The following is an 18939-nucleotide window of genomic DNA, read 5'->3' as shown; positions in this document are numbered from 1 at the left end:
AATAACAAGGTGTGCTTTTGGTGCATCAGCCTCAGGTTCAATACCCGATAGGAGATCAAAAGATATATTATAGAATAATCAATTTGACGCTGTGTCGTTTTGTGTAGTTTGACCGTGCACTGAAGCTTTAGTAATAAAGAAAGTCTTAAGGTGCCTTTTAGATAGTAATGCAAGAAGGCATGTTATGAAAGGTACGTTTGTAATTGTCCGTTTAATTTTGTACATTCCATGTCGTGTGCATACTGTTTACGGTAAAGTTTGCATATGTGGCAAAATCAGGTATTCGATGAAGCAGACATCTTGTGTCTCATGCAAATACCATAAGCTTATTAGCCTGTAGTTAATGGTGAATCTGTAGAGGGATATCTAATCTTCCCCCACCTACATTTTGATGCAATTAGCAGGTAATTTACATAACGTTATGATATGAATGAATAAAATGCATCGAAAACAATGCCATACATCTTAAACTTCTCACGTATGAGCTATAGTTCTTCGAGGAAGAATAGTAATAAAAAAGAGTTATTGATGGATTGGCTGCTCTAGGAACAGTACAAGGTGGAAGGAAAATCACCATAAGTTACCATAAGTATTTTTTTGCATTAGTATCTGTGCTTACTTTTATTGATGTTATCGTTGTACTTATGTAGGTTACTGAAAGAATACTTAATTTGAATTTATCACATAGTTGTCATGTTCCTTAATTTTTGTCACGATAATTGTTTTGAGTTCGTGAGGAGAATTGTTTTGAATATATGTTTTTATAGTAGGATTAAGTGAATCATGCCAGTGGGAGACAAAGGCGGCAAACTTGCATGAATGAACTGTAAATGAAAGGGAAGAAGAGGTGAGAGTCAATTGTGAATGAAGGATGGATTGAATTTTGAGATGAATGTAAATCACTAATCCTATTTCTCAACTTTTTAGATGAGCTAAAATATCATGACTTTTTTGAGATATTAATTCTATTTTGCGATGCTTATTACCGATTAACATCGTGTATAAAAGGACACTTAATGAATGGCAGTGAACCTGTGCTAGACTAATGGTTCTCAACCTCTTTGACTGAATATACGGTTGATGCCATGCGCATAATGTATTTTGAAAAAATACATAATCAGAGCGTTGGCCTTTTTAAACATTAATCCACCAGTATGTTGAAACGCTATAATTATTATGGCACATGTTATGTTATTGAACTGTACAACACAACATAGCATAGCGACACACTCGTTGATCACCACTGTCCTAGACAATCACTCTATAGGGTTAAAAAATTTCTTTAAAATAAGGTTGCATGCGAATCATGCTGTAAAGTTAAATTTGTTGTCTGCAAAGGAGATTGAGTGATTTGCGGGAGGTAGTTGGGCTATATTTTTTGTTTGGGTGAGGTTGTATGCTATGTATGCTGCCTATGCCTTGATGCCGCGTGTGTATTTGTTATATTTGGTTTCAAAAACTGTATTTTTCTCAGTCTGGAATGTAAAGTTTAAGTCGTTTTTTTCGAACATTAATTATTTTTTCCTTCAACATCAATGTGATACGAATTTTCATCGAGTTTATTCAGAACTATGTGTGGGCCGGTATGTATTTGTCGTAAAGGTCCACTCCACTTTCATGCTTTTTAGTGCAGAGTCTTTTCAAAAGAACTTGCAAACCCGGAATGAATTGGGTGGAGTTGTTTTTGGCTTCCGCTTTTTCTTCGAGCTTTTGAAAAAAAATGTTCCCTCCTGAATTCTATTAGGTCCCATAGTTCTTTAAGCATAACTAGTGTGTCAGTGAAGTCAGTGGGAGGCGTATCATCATGCAGAAAGTTTTGAATTGGAAATCGCACTTCCTTGACAAAATTTGAAACGGTGATACCTCAAACTCTGTTAAAGGATTGTGATTAATTGTGGCCGTAGCCTTGTGGAAATGCAAGGGCTACTGTTTGTGGTCGTGTCTGGCAAGAAATTTGCGGGCTGTTTGCAAATTTGAAATTCTTGATTCTACTTGTCCTATACATTTATGCAAATTCGGCAACGCATACATGGTCTTAATGTTTAGAGAATTGAAGAAGGCTTTTGATTTGGAGGTGGTGTGGTTGCTTTGTTGATCTGAGCGAAGGGTCTTCATAACGCCATTCGGTATAATTATTTCACTTGTAATGAAATCAATGAATGCATCTGATGTCAACATTAAATAAAAGTAAATGTTTTTCAGCAATTGCTAAGACTTGGTCTAACGGTTCCAATAAATGCGTGGATGAAGAATATAGAAAGAAGAGACCAACATATAAAGAGAAATTTTGAGCTGGTATATCGCGATAAATAATGTGTAGTATGCGTTGCAGGTTGATCGTACTAGATTGATGCCCTTGCGGTTGCACTGTAAGTTGAAATTGCGTGTGGGGAAAATGAAAATCACGAACCGAAAATGCAGTTAATTTGCGATCTTCAGGAGCCAGAGGACAGTGATAGAAAGATTGTGCTAACTCAAGATAAATGATCCAGCGAGCGGCTGACATGTTATGCAAAACGTCTCTCATGAGCTGTATTGTGTCTGATAATGTTTGCATTTGCTCGAAAATGTCGTGAGGCCCAAAACTAAATAAATGTCCGATTTGCTGTTCGGTTTCAGCATTGCAATAATATTATTTCTATACTGACTATTAGATCGTTGGGTTATGCCCTGTTCAAGAAATTGTATGATTTTTGCTTTCATATAAGGTCTAAGGCGATGAGGAATGGTGAACTGGGGCATAACAAAGGGTATATCGTCGATTAGATCTAGGAAAACTTCAAAGGTTTTTATTTTGCAAAAATCAGTTTTTGTTCATTTAAAGGTAGTGACTCATTTCTCCAAAATTTCTAACATTTGTTGACACTGGGATGGAGAAGGTACGGGATTAATGTTGAATTTAGTGAGATTAATGTGATCCTTAATTTTTTCAATTCTTTTCCTTTTATTTGGTTCTGCATGTTCTGTCGGTTCAAAAAGTTGCTTAACAGAGTGTGCCTTGTAGGTATTAGGCTCTGTAGGGAAGATTGTACCCGAGGCAACGGGTAGGCTCCTTAAAAACGTTTGATGGAGGATTTTTTAAATCACCATGGCCAAAGGTTTGGGATAACGAACCTTTAGGTTTCAGCCATAACAAACAGTATGGAGGAATTTTTTAAATAAGCATGGCCAAAGGTTTTGGATAAGGAACCTTTAGGTTTCAGCCATAACAAACAGAATGGAGGATTTTTTAAATCAACATGGCCAAAGATTTTGGATAACGAACCTGTAGGTTTCAGCCATAACAAACAGTATGGAGGATTTTAGAAATCAACATAGCCAAAGGTTTTGAAATACAAATCTTTAGGTTTCAGCCATACTACCAATGACGGATGATTTTCTTCAAAAATCGACATGACCCATTATTTATGAGGTTTCAGCCGTCTCTGAGATATCATTATAGATCCCGAAAAATAAACTTATTTTCTTTCTTTGCAACAGCATGAAGCCATAGTGTTTTATGAAAATTACTTTGTCTATTATTTCGTATGCTCGATGACTGAATTTTAATGTCAATAAAACCATTTTGAATATTTTTCAGCGAACATGCCTAAGAAAGTTTAACTGTCATGAAATTACATAACTGTTTTCTAGGGAATTTAATTGGGATGTTTCAGACCGACTAGAAAGTTGTAATGTCGTTGACTATATTTTCAGGTTTGTATCCCATGTTTTTAGGTCTCATGTGTTTTGTCTTATAAAGACATATTTTCGATGCTGTGAGAGCATTGTATTTTGTGTTTACACATCCTTTCTAGGTGGAAGACGTACATTATGTTCCAGGGAACATGCGCGTAGTTTACTGAATATTAATGTTTATATTTCAGTTATGTATAGAAACATTTTGTAAGTGCCTATGGTTGCAGATTTTTCACGTTTCTAGTTTTGCATCGTAGGAAACGATTGCATATTTCATGTGTAAGTACATGTAGTATTACACATTTTCCCCACCTATGGTTTTGGTCAATTCATGACGTAATGACCATTTATTTTTAGGAATGTTTGGACTAGTGAGTCAACTTCCTTGATTCAGACTTTGAGAAACTTGGATCAACACCGTATAGTTTTCAACGCTTTATTAATAAGTTATCTTGTGGATAATACCCACCTATTCTGGTAACCCTACAATGTTTACGTTTTTTGAAGTGAACAACCATTATTCTAGGCCTAAGCTAATAATAACTTTGTTTCAGAATTAATCATTTGTTACATTGAGCATTATCGAACTAAAATCTCGATTTTCGCATGGCGAGCAGATGTCATTTTTGCTCTGATGGCATGCTGAATTTTCTTCATACATGTCAACGAAATCACAATATTTTCTTTGATATGCAGAATCATTCTCATTTCTTGGAATTACTATGAACGTCAATTTTGACACTTAATTTTTTTTATTTTGGAAAAACGACTTTTCGTTCTTTTCTGCCAAACAACACGAGGCACAGTTAAAAAAACATACAAGTGAAAGTCTTATTTTGTTTACATATTGTCAGTGTATTATGTGTTTACATTTTCATTCATTTTACTTTTTCAATGATTTTCATATTTTTTAAATATATTATAGTAATATTGAAGCTTTGACAATAATTTTAATATTTAGTACATTTAACACGTTTGCTATTTACATATTTATTCACATTTTAATATTTTAAATATGGATATCAGTATATTTTCAAAAAAGACATTTACTAACTTTTATTGCAATGTCTGATAATTCTTGAAGTCGATATTTTCATGAATAGTTGAGTGTATATTTACTTCATATTACACAAAATAAAGTGATCGAAACGCAACACTTAAAACTTTTTACAAAAAGTATTTACAAGTGTTTAAAACAGTATTTATTAGTGTTTAAAAAAGAAAGTAAGAATTAAATAGCCCTATAAACGCTTTCTGCGCACTTTCAGTTAAAAAAGTTATCATACAGGTGTTTAAACCATACCTCGTTTCTCACACCAGTGTTAAAAAACTCCCCTTCTCCCTCTTCATGAACTCATCGTTGGAGAACCATGGAGAATACTCAGCATAGGAAGACAGCATGGTTTCAACATGTGAAGAAGCGGAAGATAAGGAAAACCGACTACAAACATTCAAGAAGATCTTATCACTTCATGAAACATTTTGATTGGATATTGTTCATGCAGGAGCCTCATCATGTTGTAGTGAGTGGACAAGTTATTTAATTATTTTAAATAGCCCTTTTTCAGGTGAAGAACCACTCATCGTTTACGCAAGTAAGTCTCACACCATATGACAGTGTTGCCAACTAACTGATTTTAAATTTTTTGTGAAAAACCTAATTTTATTTGAATGTCATTAAAGAGCCAAAGGTTCTCAACCTGTCTACGTGTGCACTTAACAGGTCGTTCCCGGTCGGACACCAAATCTATAACCGCCACCAGATTATAGAAATATTTTTTGTGGACACTGTATATTTCGTAAAGACAGTGATTATTATTTTCGGTTTGTACTTTATTCTGCGACGCATATAAGTTCTTTCTTCGGTTGGAATTGCTTCTTTCCCACACAATTGGACAAAGAAGTCTTTCATCGCTTTTTCCTATATATATTTAAAACATTGCTTTTGGTGAGAACATTTCAGTTAGTGACAAACCATTTCAGTGTTTCTCTCTGACTTATTATATGCACAGTATATATTCTATAGTTATTTGGAACTGAATTAAGTGTTTTCCTTATTCGCTTAGGGAAATATTGCAGTAGTTTAGAGAAATATGGGCTGACCAGATGTTCAAGTGACCAAAGTGGCACCAATTGCGTTGTTTTGCAGCTCGTTATCTGTACTTTCTCACGCCAGAATTATCGCCGTGTCTAGTGCATTGAAGGCAGTTGACTAAAATTAACATCAATTACTTTTCGTATTCTGTTTGTATGTGCATACAGGCGAGTTAACTGAGTGATTTTTGAAATGAACTGCCAACCCTCTTTAATCGACCACTGCAGCCCTACCTTGAGCTTTGGTGCTCAGGGAGTTTGACTCCGGTACTGTATGCAGCCACCACGCACGTTGCGTTGGGAATCAAGTATTAATTTGTGTTAAGGGGCACAAGCTATTAGCCTGTGAAGGACGTTTTCTTACGGCTAGCCCCCACCCGTGAAGCCCCAGGTTCAGAAATCTTGTGCGTACATGTCAGTTATATACGCGTCCTCCAACATCAGCATTCTACTTTGGAGAATTTCTTGTTTAATTTGCTGTAGGTTCATCTTTACGCTTCAGGATAGTTTGGCGCAGCAACTGGATCCCTCGTGGAATTGTCCCAACAACGTTTCCCCAGTGCTAATCCCCCAAGTGCGTCAATGCACAGTGGTCCGAAAGGCATTATTGTGTGAGCGAAATTCAAATCATGGTGTATGTTGTTCCTATGTGAAAAACATGGTACTATAACATAAACCCAACAAACAAAATCGTAAATTATGTCCGAGAACCAGGTCCGTAGCCATGGGAGAGGTACGGGGCACGTGGCCCCATATAGGCGAAATGAATAGAAATAAACAGAAATAGATATATATGTATCTAAGAAGTTTGGACCTACTTACTTTACCTTAATCACTCTCACTACTGTGAGAACTGTCTGCAGAGAGGTGTGTATCCATTACGTCCACAGAACTGGAACTACATGCATGTACTTTTCTGCTGTGTAGGTGAAATTAGTAGCTGAAGAATATAAGAAGAAAGTGTAGCAAGCTTCTTATGGGGTAGCTTCCGAAGAGTGGAAATAACAGGATCTGATGTTAAAAGCAACCAATGAAAGAGGTCCACATTTCCTTCCGTTCTTGATGTCTTTCTGGTATGGTCTTCTATGAAGCTTTTGACATCTTTGTGTCGCGCTGTCAGAAGCGTACAGATGATGGCCTGGGATTTTGCCAAATGATTGTTTTCTGCTTTGCGTTTGATGACGTAGCGTATAACTGCAACGGAACAAGAGATGTAACAAATATATCACTGTCATTTATAGTCCCTTCAACACCTTTCTGCTTGTACGCAGACTGTCCACTACTACCATCGAAGCCCCATTACATATAAGGGTGAGATTTCTTACTTCACTCTCTTCCATCTGAGTGATAACAGCCATCTGAACTTCCAAAAGTCGATTAGCTGTGTGATCTAAAAGATCTTGTAGACTGACTTCAATTGCAGAGACAGACAGAGGATAACATTCTTGTTTTGCTTCGAGAACTTGGTGGTAGGATGGATACAGGTCAGCAGCTTTCGCCTTAGCTTGGGTCCGAAGTAAGTTGTATTGGTGTTTGGTGAGCTTTGCTTCTACTATTAGTGACAAGGCTTCATCTGGAGTATACGATACCATTCGCTGATCAGCCGTAACAGTCTTCCAAGCCTCTTTTATTTTTTTCGGTCTTGTTTGCGATGATAGTGTTATTTCTTTCACCAGGTTTGATGGTGTGACCTTTCCTTCTTTACTGAGTTTCATTTGTGTTCCATAAGACAGAACGTCAGAACCATACGACTCACGAAGTTCAACGGTTTTCCTCCTCTTAACAGATTCACTACTTTCTTGAAAACATTTAACAGGTCTCCCGCTGCCAGACGTAGTTGCACTTTCTTCAGCTTCAGTTGCCAGCTCCAGAAATGGTAACTTTGCAAGTGCATTAAGCCAATCAGAATATCGTTCAAGAAACCTATCAACCATTCTGGAACAACTACCTAGTCGCTGGAAAATTTTGGTGCAGAACAATTTAATAGCTGTCTTTATCTCCTTGCACTTTTCTTCATTATTCTGAAAAAAGTAGATAATAAACAACACTTTCTGAATTTAACAAGCACATTGGGTATAATCACAAAGTCTAATGTGTACAATATCAAAGCAATTAGGCCTGAAAAGAAAATCTGCGTTAGATTGCGATTTCCACTGTTGCACGTCCTATGCATACTGTTCTCAAACCATTCTCCCTCGAAAGTACAGCGAACGACGTGCAGTTTAGTAATTCACCTATCTTCCTTCTGATAAAGACCAAATGAAAAGCGAAACGTGTAAGTACATAATGCGGATCTACTATGGGTCAAATTATGCATTGTTTTATGTACTGACCCATTGTTAACAGGTGACTAGTCTGAAAATGTGCAAACATGTGCAACAATTTTTGTTATGTACGTTACCTATACATGTTGTCCTTCACACTCAGTCAGGAATCTTACTGGTACCTCTTGGTACTTTTTTTTATAACTCAACGATTTATCACCACTACAGTGCATTTCTCCTACTATTTATATGCTAAGATTTTATATGACATTATGACTCCAGGTTCGTTTCTGGAGAGCAGTTATATACTTCCTCTCATTGCTACTTCCCTATAGTTTCTGTTTCATGGGGTTTCCCCTTTCGTTCACTTGTGTTCTCAAACGGAGACGCTGATTGGTGCTGTAGTATTGCTTCCAGTTCCTGTACAGCAAACTTCTAACTACACATTACACAAACTTTACTTCTCTACATGTTCGTTCTATTCGTATTTAAAAAATACTTAATGCTGTTTTTGAATGCACTATTGTATGGACTAAACGTGTATGCTACTTATACTCCATACTCCAGTACTTGACATTTTGGATTTTTGCGCAGGTTTTGCGGCGTTTCGGACCACTGTGCAATGGTGTGAGAGAGGCAGTCGCAGTGAAATCTGAATTACAATCATACATATATATATATATATATATATATATATATATATATATATATATATATATATAAAGGGCTACAGCGCATGAGAAAGGCAAAATGCGATTTTAGTGATGAAAATTATTATACCTATTCTGTATTCAGTGTTGTGTTCATTCCTCTTCGTTATTTTTTTTATATAATAGTGTTCTAATAAATAAGTATAGCGTTATTTAATCTAGTGTGTTTTCGTTGTTTGTGTGAGTGATGTTTCTATGCGTTATGGTCTGAATGTCCGTCTGATCGTCCGTGAGGTTTTCGAGACGAGACACCCGAACCTCTCGGCGCCTAATGCTCATGTCATCATTGAGACCGACGAGTGATTTGGGAACAATTTGTAACTCTTCTTGGAGAGGTCCTTCATCGTCCTGTCCAGGTAAGTTCCAGTGTCAGGAGAATACTTATTGGTAGGACCACGAACCACGAACAGCGATCAGATTACACGGATTGGTTACAGATTAATGTCCTTCCAATCAGAGACCTCGAAATGAAATGGTTACCAATAAATGGCAGCCCGAACAGCGACTCGAACACGGAGTGGTTACAATTTCGTAAATAAAAATAATCCATTCTGTGGTGCTTTTCGATTTTTTTGTGATGGTTCCCTCAGTATTTTTTCCAAAAACTCGAGGCGGCTACTAAATCATATTGTATGTTCAATTGTACAGTATTTACTTACTATTAATGTTGTAGCCACAGCCAGTGGCATCACCAACACGCACGCAACGTCTTTAAATGATTCTATCGATTCCTAGCGTTTAATAAGAAAAGGTGCTTTTATAAACCTATATAATTAATAGCTTAGTTATATATACTTAGTTATAAAACAGTTTTTTTTCTTTTTATTACCAAGAGGTGAACGAGGAGATCCGGGAGATACTGGTGCCAGAGGGGACCCTGGAGATGCGAGTCTCTTTGTTAAGCTTGACTTGAAAGGGGATAAAGGGCAGAAGGGAATACGAGGTGATATAGGTGAGTATTGATATTCAAGGATTTAAAAGTGCTACTGCATTTAATTTACTTAATCTAATTTACTGGATTTGATAAAGGGGCCTACAAGAACGGTGATCTAACTAATGGAAAACCGAGATATTTAAATAACATAAATGTGCAACGTTTTTCTGTAAATGATTTCTTACAGCTGTTCAAAACCATACAAACTTTTAGTGAATCTATAAATTCGCTCAAAATTGTGAAATTACACACGTGTACTTTAGTGTGTGAATTGAGATGTGAGTTGATATGCAGATACATATCAATTGAATGGAAACACCTGAAAAGTGCAATGTAACGTTTTAATATTGCATTAGATCACCTTTCTCTCTCACACAGCTCTGATGCGATGTGGAATGAAGTTATAGAAGTTGCGAATGGTAGCAAGTGGTATACCATTCCGCGTATAATGCATTATTCTGTTCTGTAGGAAATGATTAAAGGGAATGTGGTTTCGAGTCACCGAAACGTATTTTAGTTGTTTAATTATGCCTACGCCACAACGGCTCCAGCAGTATGGATGCGCGCATTATTATCTTAAAATATGTCATCATTGTCCAGAAACAATATGTGGATTACAGAATGAACATGTTCTCCTGCAATTATATCATAATCACGTATAATGATGCGACCCGTAAGCATCAGCACAAGAGCCACTAAAACCAAAGTATTAGGTCCCAGAGTAACACAGATGGAATTCCTCTTTTACATAATCCTAAGAAAGTGAAGCTTGGTGGAGTGAAGGGATTGCGCACTCTCCCATATTTGTTCAATATATATTAGATAGTCTTCCAAACCATGTGAATTCATTATAAAATATATAAAACTTTCAGCTGCAATAGAGGCATAGTGATAAATGAAACCTGTTGGGTACTAAATTTCTATTACTTTTTTTTTAGTAGATTAAATTTGTTCTTCAGACGCTGAATCGATTGAAAACATAGTGTGTCGCTATCTGTTGCCGTTTCTGTTCTATGACGAGTAAAAACCAAAAATGTATGATTTTTACCACTTCCAGTTTGAATAAGGGTTAATGTAGAAGATAAAACCTATACTTGGAAAGTTGGATTGATTCCGATAAACTGCTTCTGGTAATCTCTTACCCTTTCTGGACTGTAAAAATCAATATTCAAACCAAAAGTAGTAGTAAACTTAAACCACTTCCGGTTTAGTGTAATGTTACAGGTAGTTACGGCACAGACTTTGAATTGATTCCAAATAACTACTTGTAGCCATCTATGACCGTTTTGTTCTATGACGACCAACGTTGAAATCAGAAATGATTGATTTCTCCCAGTTGCAGTTTGAAGAGGAAGCTAATTGAGTCGATGGAACCTATTCTTCGGATGCTGAATCGATAAAAAAAAAACTGTTTATCGGTATCTCCTACTACTTCTGCTCTGATACCTGTCATCACACAAAGAAACTTACGGAGGTACATAAGCTTTCTATAACACTACCGACACAAAAACTGAAAAGTAAATATGATTAACGGATGTTGCAGTCGGACGCAATAGATCAATGCGTCGCAAAAGAAATAAGACACGTCATTTTAATTTTAACACACACAAAAACACAAATAAATAAATAAAACATAGAATAACCTTAGTGTTGGGGAAAATTACCTCAACATTTAGAAATGTTTTACATAATCTATACGCCATGCAAGGCGGGAATGAATTTTATATACGCTCTGTTAATTGTAAAATATCGCTTTTATCCTACAATGTGAGTTTTTTTCTTTTTTTGGATTCTATAACCGCTCCCCGGGTGTATATACTCCTTTGTCTTCGACTATACAAAGCAACTTAAGGAGAACACCATTTTAATATATTTTATGCTCCAGAAAACAAAATTCTTTATGTTGGTGAAGATTGATGAGAAACTAATTTTCCTCAATTATCGTAAGAAACAGAACAGAGCATTTTTTTCATTTCAATTCTATTTTTATAGCACCAGGTGTGACAAAGAGAGACAAGCACCAGTCCATAGTTGACACTATTCCTAATCACAGTTTATTTGAACTAAAGCACTCTTATATTTATGGTCTTTATAAATATTTTGTGAGTTTTAAAAATTTTCATTTAGCTAGTTAGCAACATTCACATGCTTGAGAAAATGAAACCAGCAATTCTCTCACGAAACATAGCGCTCCGATAAGAGAATTAATGTTGGTGGAAATAACCATTTTACTTAGAGCATGTTTTATATTTTTTTACTGTATATGTATACACACTATAGCTTATCCAGACTTAAGAGTGGACTGTTGGTCTTATGAGAACAGCGATTCCAAGTTAAGCATTAAAAACAAATGCAGAACAGATCGCGCTTATATTATACTGCCGACTGATGTTGCTAACTCACGCAGTAAAAAAAGAAATCCACACCACAACGATTAATAAATAATAATAATAATAATAATAATAATAATAATAATAATAATAATAATAATAATAATAATAATAATAATAATAATAATAATAGTAATGATAATAATAATAATAATAATAATAAACAACTTACCACATTGAATCAATCGCACTCCAAAGAATCAATTCCTTCTATATTATCATCATCATCCCAACCCAACCCAACTTATACTTTTACCCGGGTTTTTCTGCTTTAAATAATTAAACACGTTCATAACAATAGCCCTTTCTTTGCTCTTCAACACTTGACCACTCTTACGCTTAAAAGAGATGCTGGCTGTAATGTCTTCCATTTTGATATATTAACACACATTCACGCACCTATGCACGCACAGACGGCGCGATTTTGTTCCCAGAACAGCACAGTAAGTAAATGAACACAATCAAGAACATGCCGAATGTTCAGAGACCACACTCCGCCACACAGTGCACAATAGCAAAGACACAACAGGGAAGAATTTCGTCTGGAATCTGACATGAGTCATATAGCGCGACAATAGACGATACAGTAGGTAAGCTATTGGCCCCACCCACCGCACCAAATTGTCTCCTTATTTCCTGGTGTAGTTTCTGAAACCAATGCTATTATGAATCCCAACAGAAATCACAGTCAGTTATGAACTCCCAAAGAAATTTCATTGCACGAAAGATAAAAGAAATATGAAATGCGTCCTGCAGCAATTCTCGCTGAAATTTCCTTCCCGACGAAGAATACATAGGCCTATATATAATTAATAATCGAACTCGGATGTTCCGAGAAACACTTCATGAATCAGTGTTTGGCCTAAGACGTTTTACACTTAGCGTTTATATTTAATACAAGTAAGTTCATAGTTATGGAAGGATATGGATTATGGCTGTAGCTTGGTTAAATAATAATACGTAATAATAATAATAATAATAATAATAATAATAATAGACCTAATAAAACTGAAGTACTTGAAAAAACATCCCGCAGACCATCCCCTGAAATTATTATTGCCTTTTTATTCAGAGTGCCCCCGTGGATGAGTGGTTACGCTCGCCGCCTTGTAATCAAAGGCTCCTTGGTTTGATTCCCGGTGGGGACACAAGTTGTTCGATCTTCACGTTAAGCTGCAACATTTCCACTCTCTTTCCTTTATTGATTAATATTTTTTTTCTTTGGTTGAGATAGAAAAAAAGAAAAGGAGATGGAAGTAAAATTTTACTTTTTCCTAAAATCAGAAAGATTTCATTCAATTCTTTCTGGCCGTACTTTTATTCCTTTTTAGCTACCTTTTTTCGTACTTGAAATCAGTGGAAGTGACAATACTAATGAGCGCCCAAATGTAGGTTGACACTACGGTGAAATTTCTCGTCAGTTGGCAACGGTATCTTTGAGCAGACAGTTTTAGTCACGTGAAAATGCACCGGCAACGTTTTAGCAGCCGTTACGCTTATCGTGTCTTCCCCCTTCGAGTTAAAAAACAAAAACTAGCCACTAAAAGCTAATTAAATACTTTATAAGGAAAAGAGAAGTTACGAAAATTATTTTTGTATCGTCGGTAAATATTTAACATTCTTCAAGATAAACTACAGTAGTGAAATCTGTTCTGTTTAACGGGGTAAGTACGCAGAAGTAAAAGCCCATGATTCTGTCTTTTGATGAATAAATGTTCACAAACCAGCTTAATTGTGATAAATGAATAAATGTTTATTTGCACTAACTACACAACAACTGAAACACTTACAACTTACTGTTATATTGTCTTTTTTACGAATTCCGGAGGACCGTCTTGTATGGATCTCTTGGTACTCAACTTGCTGACACTCACACACACACACTGTTTTTTTTTAAACAAAAGAGAAACGTTATACAAATGTAATGGCAATGATACAAACTCACTATAAAAGTCTCTACATTCTCCCCTCTCTTGATTGAACCAAGTCAATCAACTTCCACACAATCCACATTATCACTTTTAGGTAAAGGTACAATTTTAGTAATTGGTCTCTTAATAGTCCCTGTCTTACACTTTATACTCACTACTCTCACTAGTCCATCTTTTCCCGGAAACACTTGTTGAATGACACCTAATTTCCATGACAATGGAGGAGTATTGTCTTCTTTGATTAGAACCACATCTCCAAGAGAAATATTAGGTTGTTTTGTTGTACATTTTCTTCTCTGCTGGAGTTGACGTAGATAATCCTGAGACCATCTTATCCAAAAATGCTGCTTCATCTTCTGAAGGTGATTCCATCTTAATAATCGGTTGGTCGGAATGTCCACTAGATCTGGTTCAGGAATGCTCATCAAAGGTTCACCAATAAGGAAATGCCCTGGCGACAAAAATGAAGGATCATTGGATAGAACGGTGATTGGTCTTGAATTCAAAGAGGCTTCTATTTGTGTTATGACTGTGTTGAGTTCTTGAAATGTCAAAATCGTGCAACCTACTATTCTTCTTAAATGAAACTTAAATGACTTCACTGCACTTTCCCAAATGTCTGCAAAATGACTTGCTCTGGGTGGAATGAAATGCCATGTAAATCCTTCTTGCACTGCAACATCTTGAATTGAGTTTTGAAATTGTTGTGAACTGAGTAGTTGTTGAAGCTCCTTAAGTTCTCGCTGAGCTCCAACGAAATTGGTTTCGTTGTCACTATATATGTTCGAAAAATTTCCTCTTCTTGCTACAAATCTTCGAAGATCTGCTAAAAATGCTTGGCTACTCAAATCACTCACTAACTCCATATGAATCGCTTTGCTTGCTAAACACATGAATATTGCAACATACGCCTTTGCCACTTTACAAGATCTAGTTCCTTGCTTAATCATTAGGGGGCCGGCAAAATCCACCCTTACGTGAATAAAAGCTCGAGCTGGCTATACTCGTGCTGATGGTAATTGACCCATGAGTTGTTCTGAGGCTGACGCTTTCAATTTAAAACAAACTAGACACTGATGAACGATAGATCGAACGACTTGTTTAGCTCGTGGGATCCAATATTTTTGCCTCAATGATGAAATCAATAACTGCGGTCCAGCATGTAACAATCTTCTATGTTCCGTTTCAATTATCAATTTGGTGAGATGCTCTTTAGGTGGTAAGATGATCTGATGTCTGCTATCACATGGTAAGTCGGAGTATTTTAGCCGCCCTCCCACTCGTAGCAACTGTTCATTATCTATAAATGGATACAATGATTTAAGTTCACTTTGGGATGAAACTTGGCCTAATGAAGCTAAGTCCTTGAATTCTTGCGAATAACTAATCTGTTGGATTAGCTTAATGCATTGTTGTAAAGAATCACTAATTTCAGTAGTGGAAATAGTTTCTACTTTCTTCTCGTTGTGATTTTAACAATTGTAAATAAAACGACGACACAAACAAATAACTCGCAATAATATCCACAATGATGAAAATTTCTGCAGACAGCTTATGGCACCTTCATAACTGGCTAAAGATATGCTCGTTACTTTCCTTTGTTCTGAAACATCTTCGTCTATCACTTCTGATTGTTTGGGCCATGCAGATGATTCAAGCCATGCGGGTCCATGCCACCAAATATCTGCTTCCTTCAACTGTTTCGGATCCATTCCCCGTGTAATAATGTCGGCTGGATTGTCCATTGACGACACATGACGCCACTGGTTGACTGATGTGATCTCACGTATCTGTGCAACCCTGTTTGCCACGAACTCCTTCCATCTGGCAGCTGGAGATAATATCCATGCAAGCACTATTTTTGAATCGGTCCAGAAGTGAGTACTATCCACTAAAATGTTTAATATCGGAATTATTTTGTGATAGAACCTGCTCAAAAGTACTGCCGCACAAGTTCAAGTCTTGGTAAAGTTACCTTTTTAATAGGAGCTATTCTCGATTTAGAACCCAAAAGTTTAACAGTAGTTTTGCCTGAAATGTCAACAGTTTTAACATATATGCAACAGCCGTAAGCAAGTTGACTGCTGTCAGCAAACCCATGTATCTCCACATGAACATAATTCTTCAATACTACATATCTATTAATTTGTATTTCGTTAACACTTGGAAGATGATGACACATGTCTAACCATTGCTGATAGAGCTCTGATGATATTTGATCATCCCAATTGATTTTATGGATCCACATTTGTTGTAAGAAAATCTTGAACGGAGTAACTACAGGGCTTATAAGTCCTAAAGGATCAAATATTTTTGGTATGGTCGAAGTCACTTGATCTTTGGTTGGTATGTTGGTCGTGAGACATTCTTTAACTGACTTGTTGGTGATGAGAAGCTTATCTGATGCAGGATTCCACGATAAACCCAATGTTGAAACACCTGACTCGGACGCAAATTCAAACGGTAAGTGAATTTCCGTATGTTCTTCTGGCACTGCTTCCAACAATGCTGGCTCGTTCGAACACCATTTTCTTAAAGTAAAGCCACCGCTATGCAATAATTGAATAAGTTCTTTCTGAAGCTTTAACGCCTGTTCAACGTTATGACATCCTGAGCTTACATCATCCATATAAAAATCACGTTCCAATACTGTCGCTGCTTGAGGATATTTACTTCTTTCTTCTCCCGCTAACTTTCGAAGACATGCCGTCGCCAAATATGGTGATGATGTTTCACCATATGTGACCCGCTGCAACTCATAAATCTTGACTTGTTCCACTAATGAATATCTCCACAGAATTCTTTGAAGTCCAATGTCATCTTCATGAACTTTAATCATTCGATACATTGACTGAATATCCGCCGTAAAAGCAATAGGAAAGGTTCGAAATCTCATGACAATTGAATGCAAATCTCGCTGGATTGTTGGTCCTGTCATAAGTATGTCGTTTAATGAAGCTCCGGTTGAAGTCTTTGCAGAAGCGTCAAAAACCACTCTTAGCTTTGTTGTGGTACTGGATGGTTTCAATACTGCATGATGTGGCAGATAACATTTCATACTACTATCTTCATGTTCTTCTTTCACTGGTTTCATATTATCTAATTCTTCATATTCCCTCATAAAGTTATAGTACTGCTCGTTAATTTCTGGACACTGCTGCAACCGTCTTTCTAGCCGGTAAAATCTACGAAGAGCTAAATTATATGATTCTCCTAATGGTTTATGGATTGGCTTAATTGGCAGACCTACAACGAATCGACCACTGCTATCTCTAGTAGTGTTTTCCTCAAAGTGTCGTTCACATTGCCTTTCTTCTTGAGTCATGACTGTTGAATGTCTAGTTTCGAGCTCCCAAAATGTCTGTAACTGTCTATGAAGGTTACTTTCTTGCACAAAAAATGACACTTGTGGCATACTAGAATCTCTTGTTGTAGGAACTTTACCCGCCAAAATGTATCCAAAATCAGTCTCTTGTACTACTGGATAATTCCCTGGTCTAGTTAGTTTATGCGATCGCAAAATGTCCAAAAACACTTCCGCTCCTAACAAAATGTCAATAGTATCTGGTTGGTGAAAGTTAGGATCTGCATACACTATGTCTGTCGGCAAGTTCCAATCAGCATGATCTATTGGCCTACTTGGAATGTTATCTGTTATTTTGAGCAAAACTAAACAGTTTACATTAATTGCAAATTCACAAATTCTTGATTCTATATGTACATCTACACAATGCTTTGTTTCACTATGAATACCTTGAATTGGAACTCGGTGTTTATTTTTTGGTAAACGCTATCTTTGAACTAAGTCTTCAGTTACAAAATTACTTTGACTGGCAGAATCTAATAATACTCTACATGGATATAATTTACCATTTGCATCTCGTACATTTACTATAGCAGTAGATAACATAACAGTAACATTTGGTTTTCCCTTAAAAATGCAATAAGAAACTTGTGTCATATTTTCCCTATTCGTATTAGAATGACTCGAAAAATTTCTTGATTGTGAATTAGCAACACTGGGTTTCTCATCTGCTTTTGACATTACATCATAATGCAGCAAGGTATTATGCCTTTTGGAACAGCGTTTACAGCCACCTGATCTGCACGTCTTTACTTTACATTCTTTTTTGAGACAGTTAAAACACAATAAATTATCTCGAACATAGTCTTGTCCTTCTTTTGCTTCAGCGTTTAAAAATGCAGGACATTTAAAAAAACTGATGTATTAGGTTTCGTTTACAGAAGTTACAGAAAGACTGAGTTGTTGTCACGTATGATTTGGTTGTTTTTTTCTTTTTGTTTTGATTCAACATCTGTTATCGCCCCTTGACCTTGACACTAATTCCTGCGATGGTGTATTTTTTATAGTTTCAAATGTTTGACACCTACGCAGTAAGTACGCCAAAAAGTTTTACTTGGGAGGGTGTTCAAAGTAAAAGGGGGGCTGCTCTCAGAATAGTGATATAATTTTTAAACAAACTCAAACAAGAAAACAGTATATTTTGTTACAAAACTATTGCAATACTACTACTACTACTACTATTATTATTATTATTATTATTATTATTATTATTATTATTATTATTATTATTATTATTATTATTAGCTCTTCGCAGTGGTAGGTTCAATAAAGTAAGTTCACACATTTGAGCATTTATTATTATTATTAAACTAAGTAATACAGTGAAACCTCTCAAAACGGATCAGTGGAACCGATTATTTGTCCGTAAATGAGAGGTGTCCCTAAAAGAAAGGGTTCTCTCTCATAACACCACACCACACATATTTATTGCATGGAAGAATAATTAAGATTGTCCTCTTACGAAGACGTCCACTATTGAGAGATGCCCGTTAAGAAAGATTTCACTGCATTAGGAATTAACCTCCACTATTTTACCCAGTAACTTGTGAACGTCACATGAACTGTGTCTTAAT

The 18939-nt window shown here is 36.2% G+C and overlaps 1 protein-coding gene across 1 annotated transcript in view; it reads left to right on the top strand.

The window, feature by feature from the left end:
* LOC145693355 (uncharacterized) overlaps nt 1–18939 on the top strand; it is a 1690974-nt gene that overhangs the window by 838177 nt on the left and 833858 nt on the right. Inside the window, exon 15 of the mRNA XM_081769282.1 lies at nt 9580–9698. Within this exon, the coding sequence (XP_081625408.1) occupies nt 9580–9698 (119 nt within the window). The remainder of the gene's footprint in view (nt 1–9579; nt 9699–18939) is intronic.

The sequence above is a fragment of the Thermobia domestica genome, chromosome 8 (assembly GCF_964235325.1).
Source record: "Thermobia domestica chromosome 8, izTheDome1.hap1.1, whole genome shotgun sequence".
In the NCBI taxonomy this organism is placed as follows: domain Eukaryota; kingdom Metazoa; phylum Arthropoda; class Insecta; order Zygentoma; family Lepismatidae; genus Thermobia; species Thermobia domestica.
Note: the sequence above shows the minus strand (reverse complement) of the source record. Positions and strands in the feature narration are given on the sequence as shown.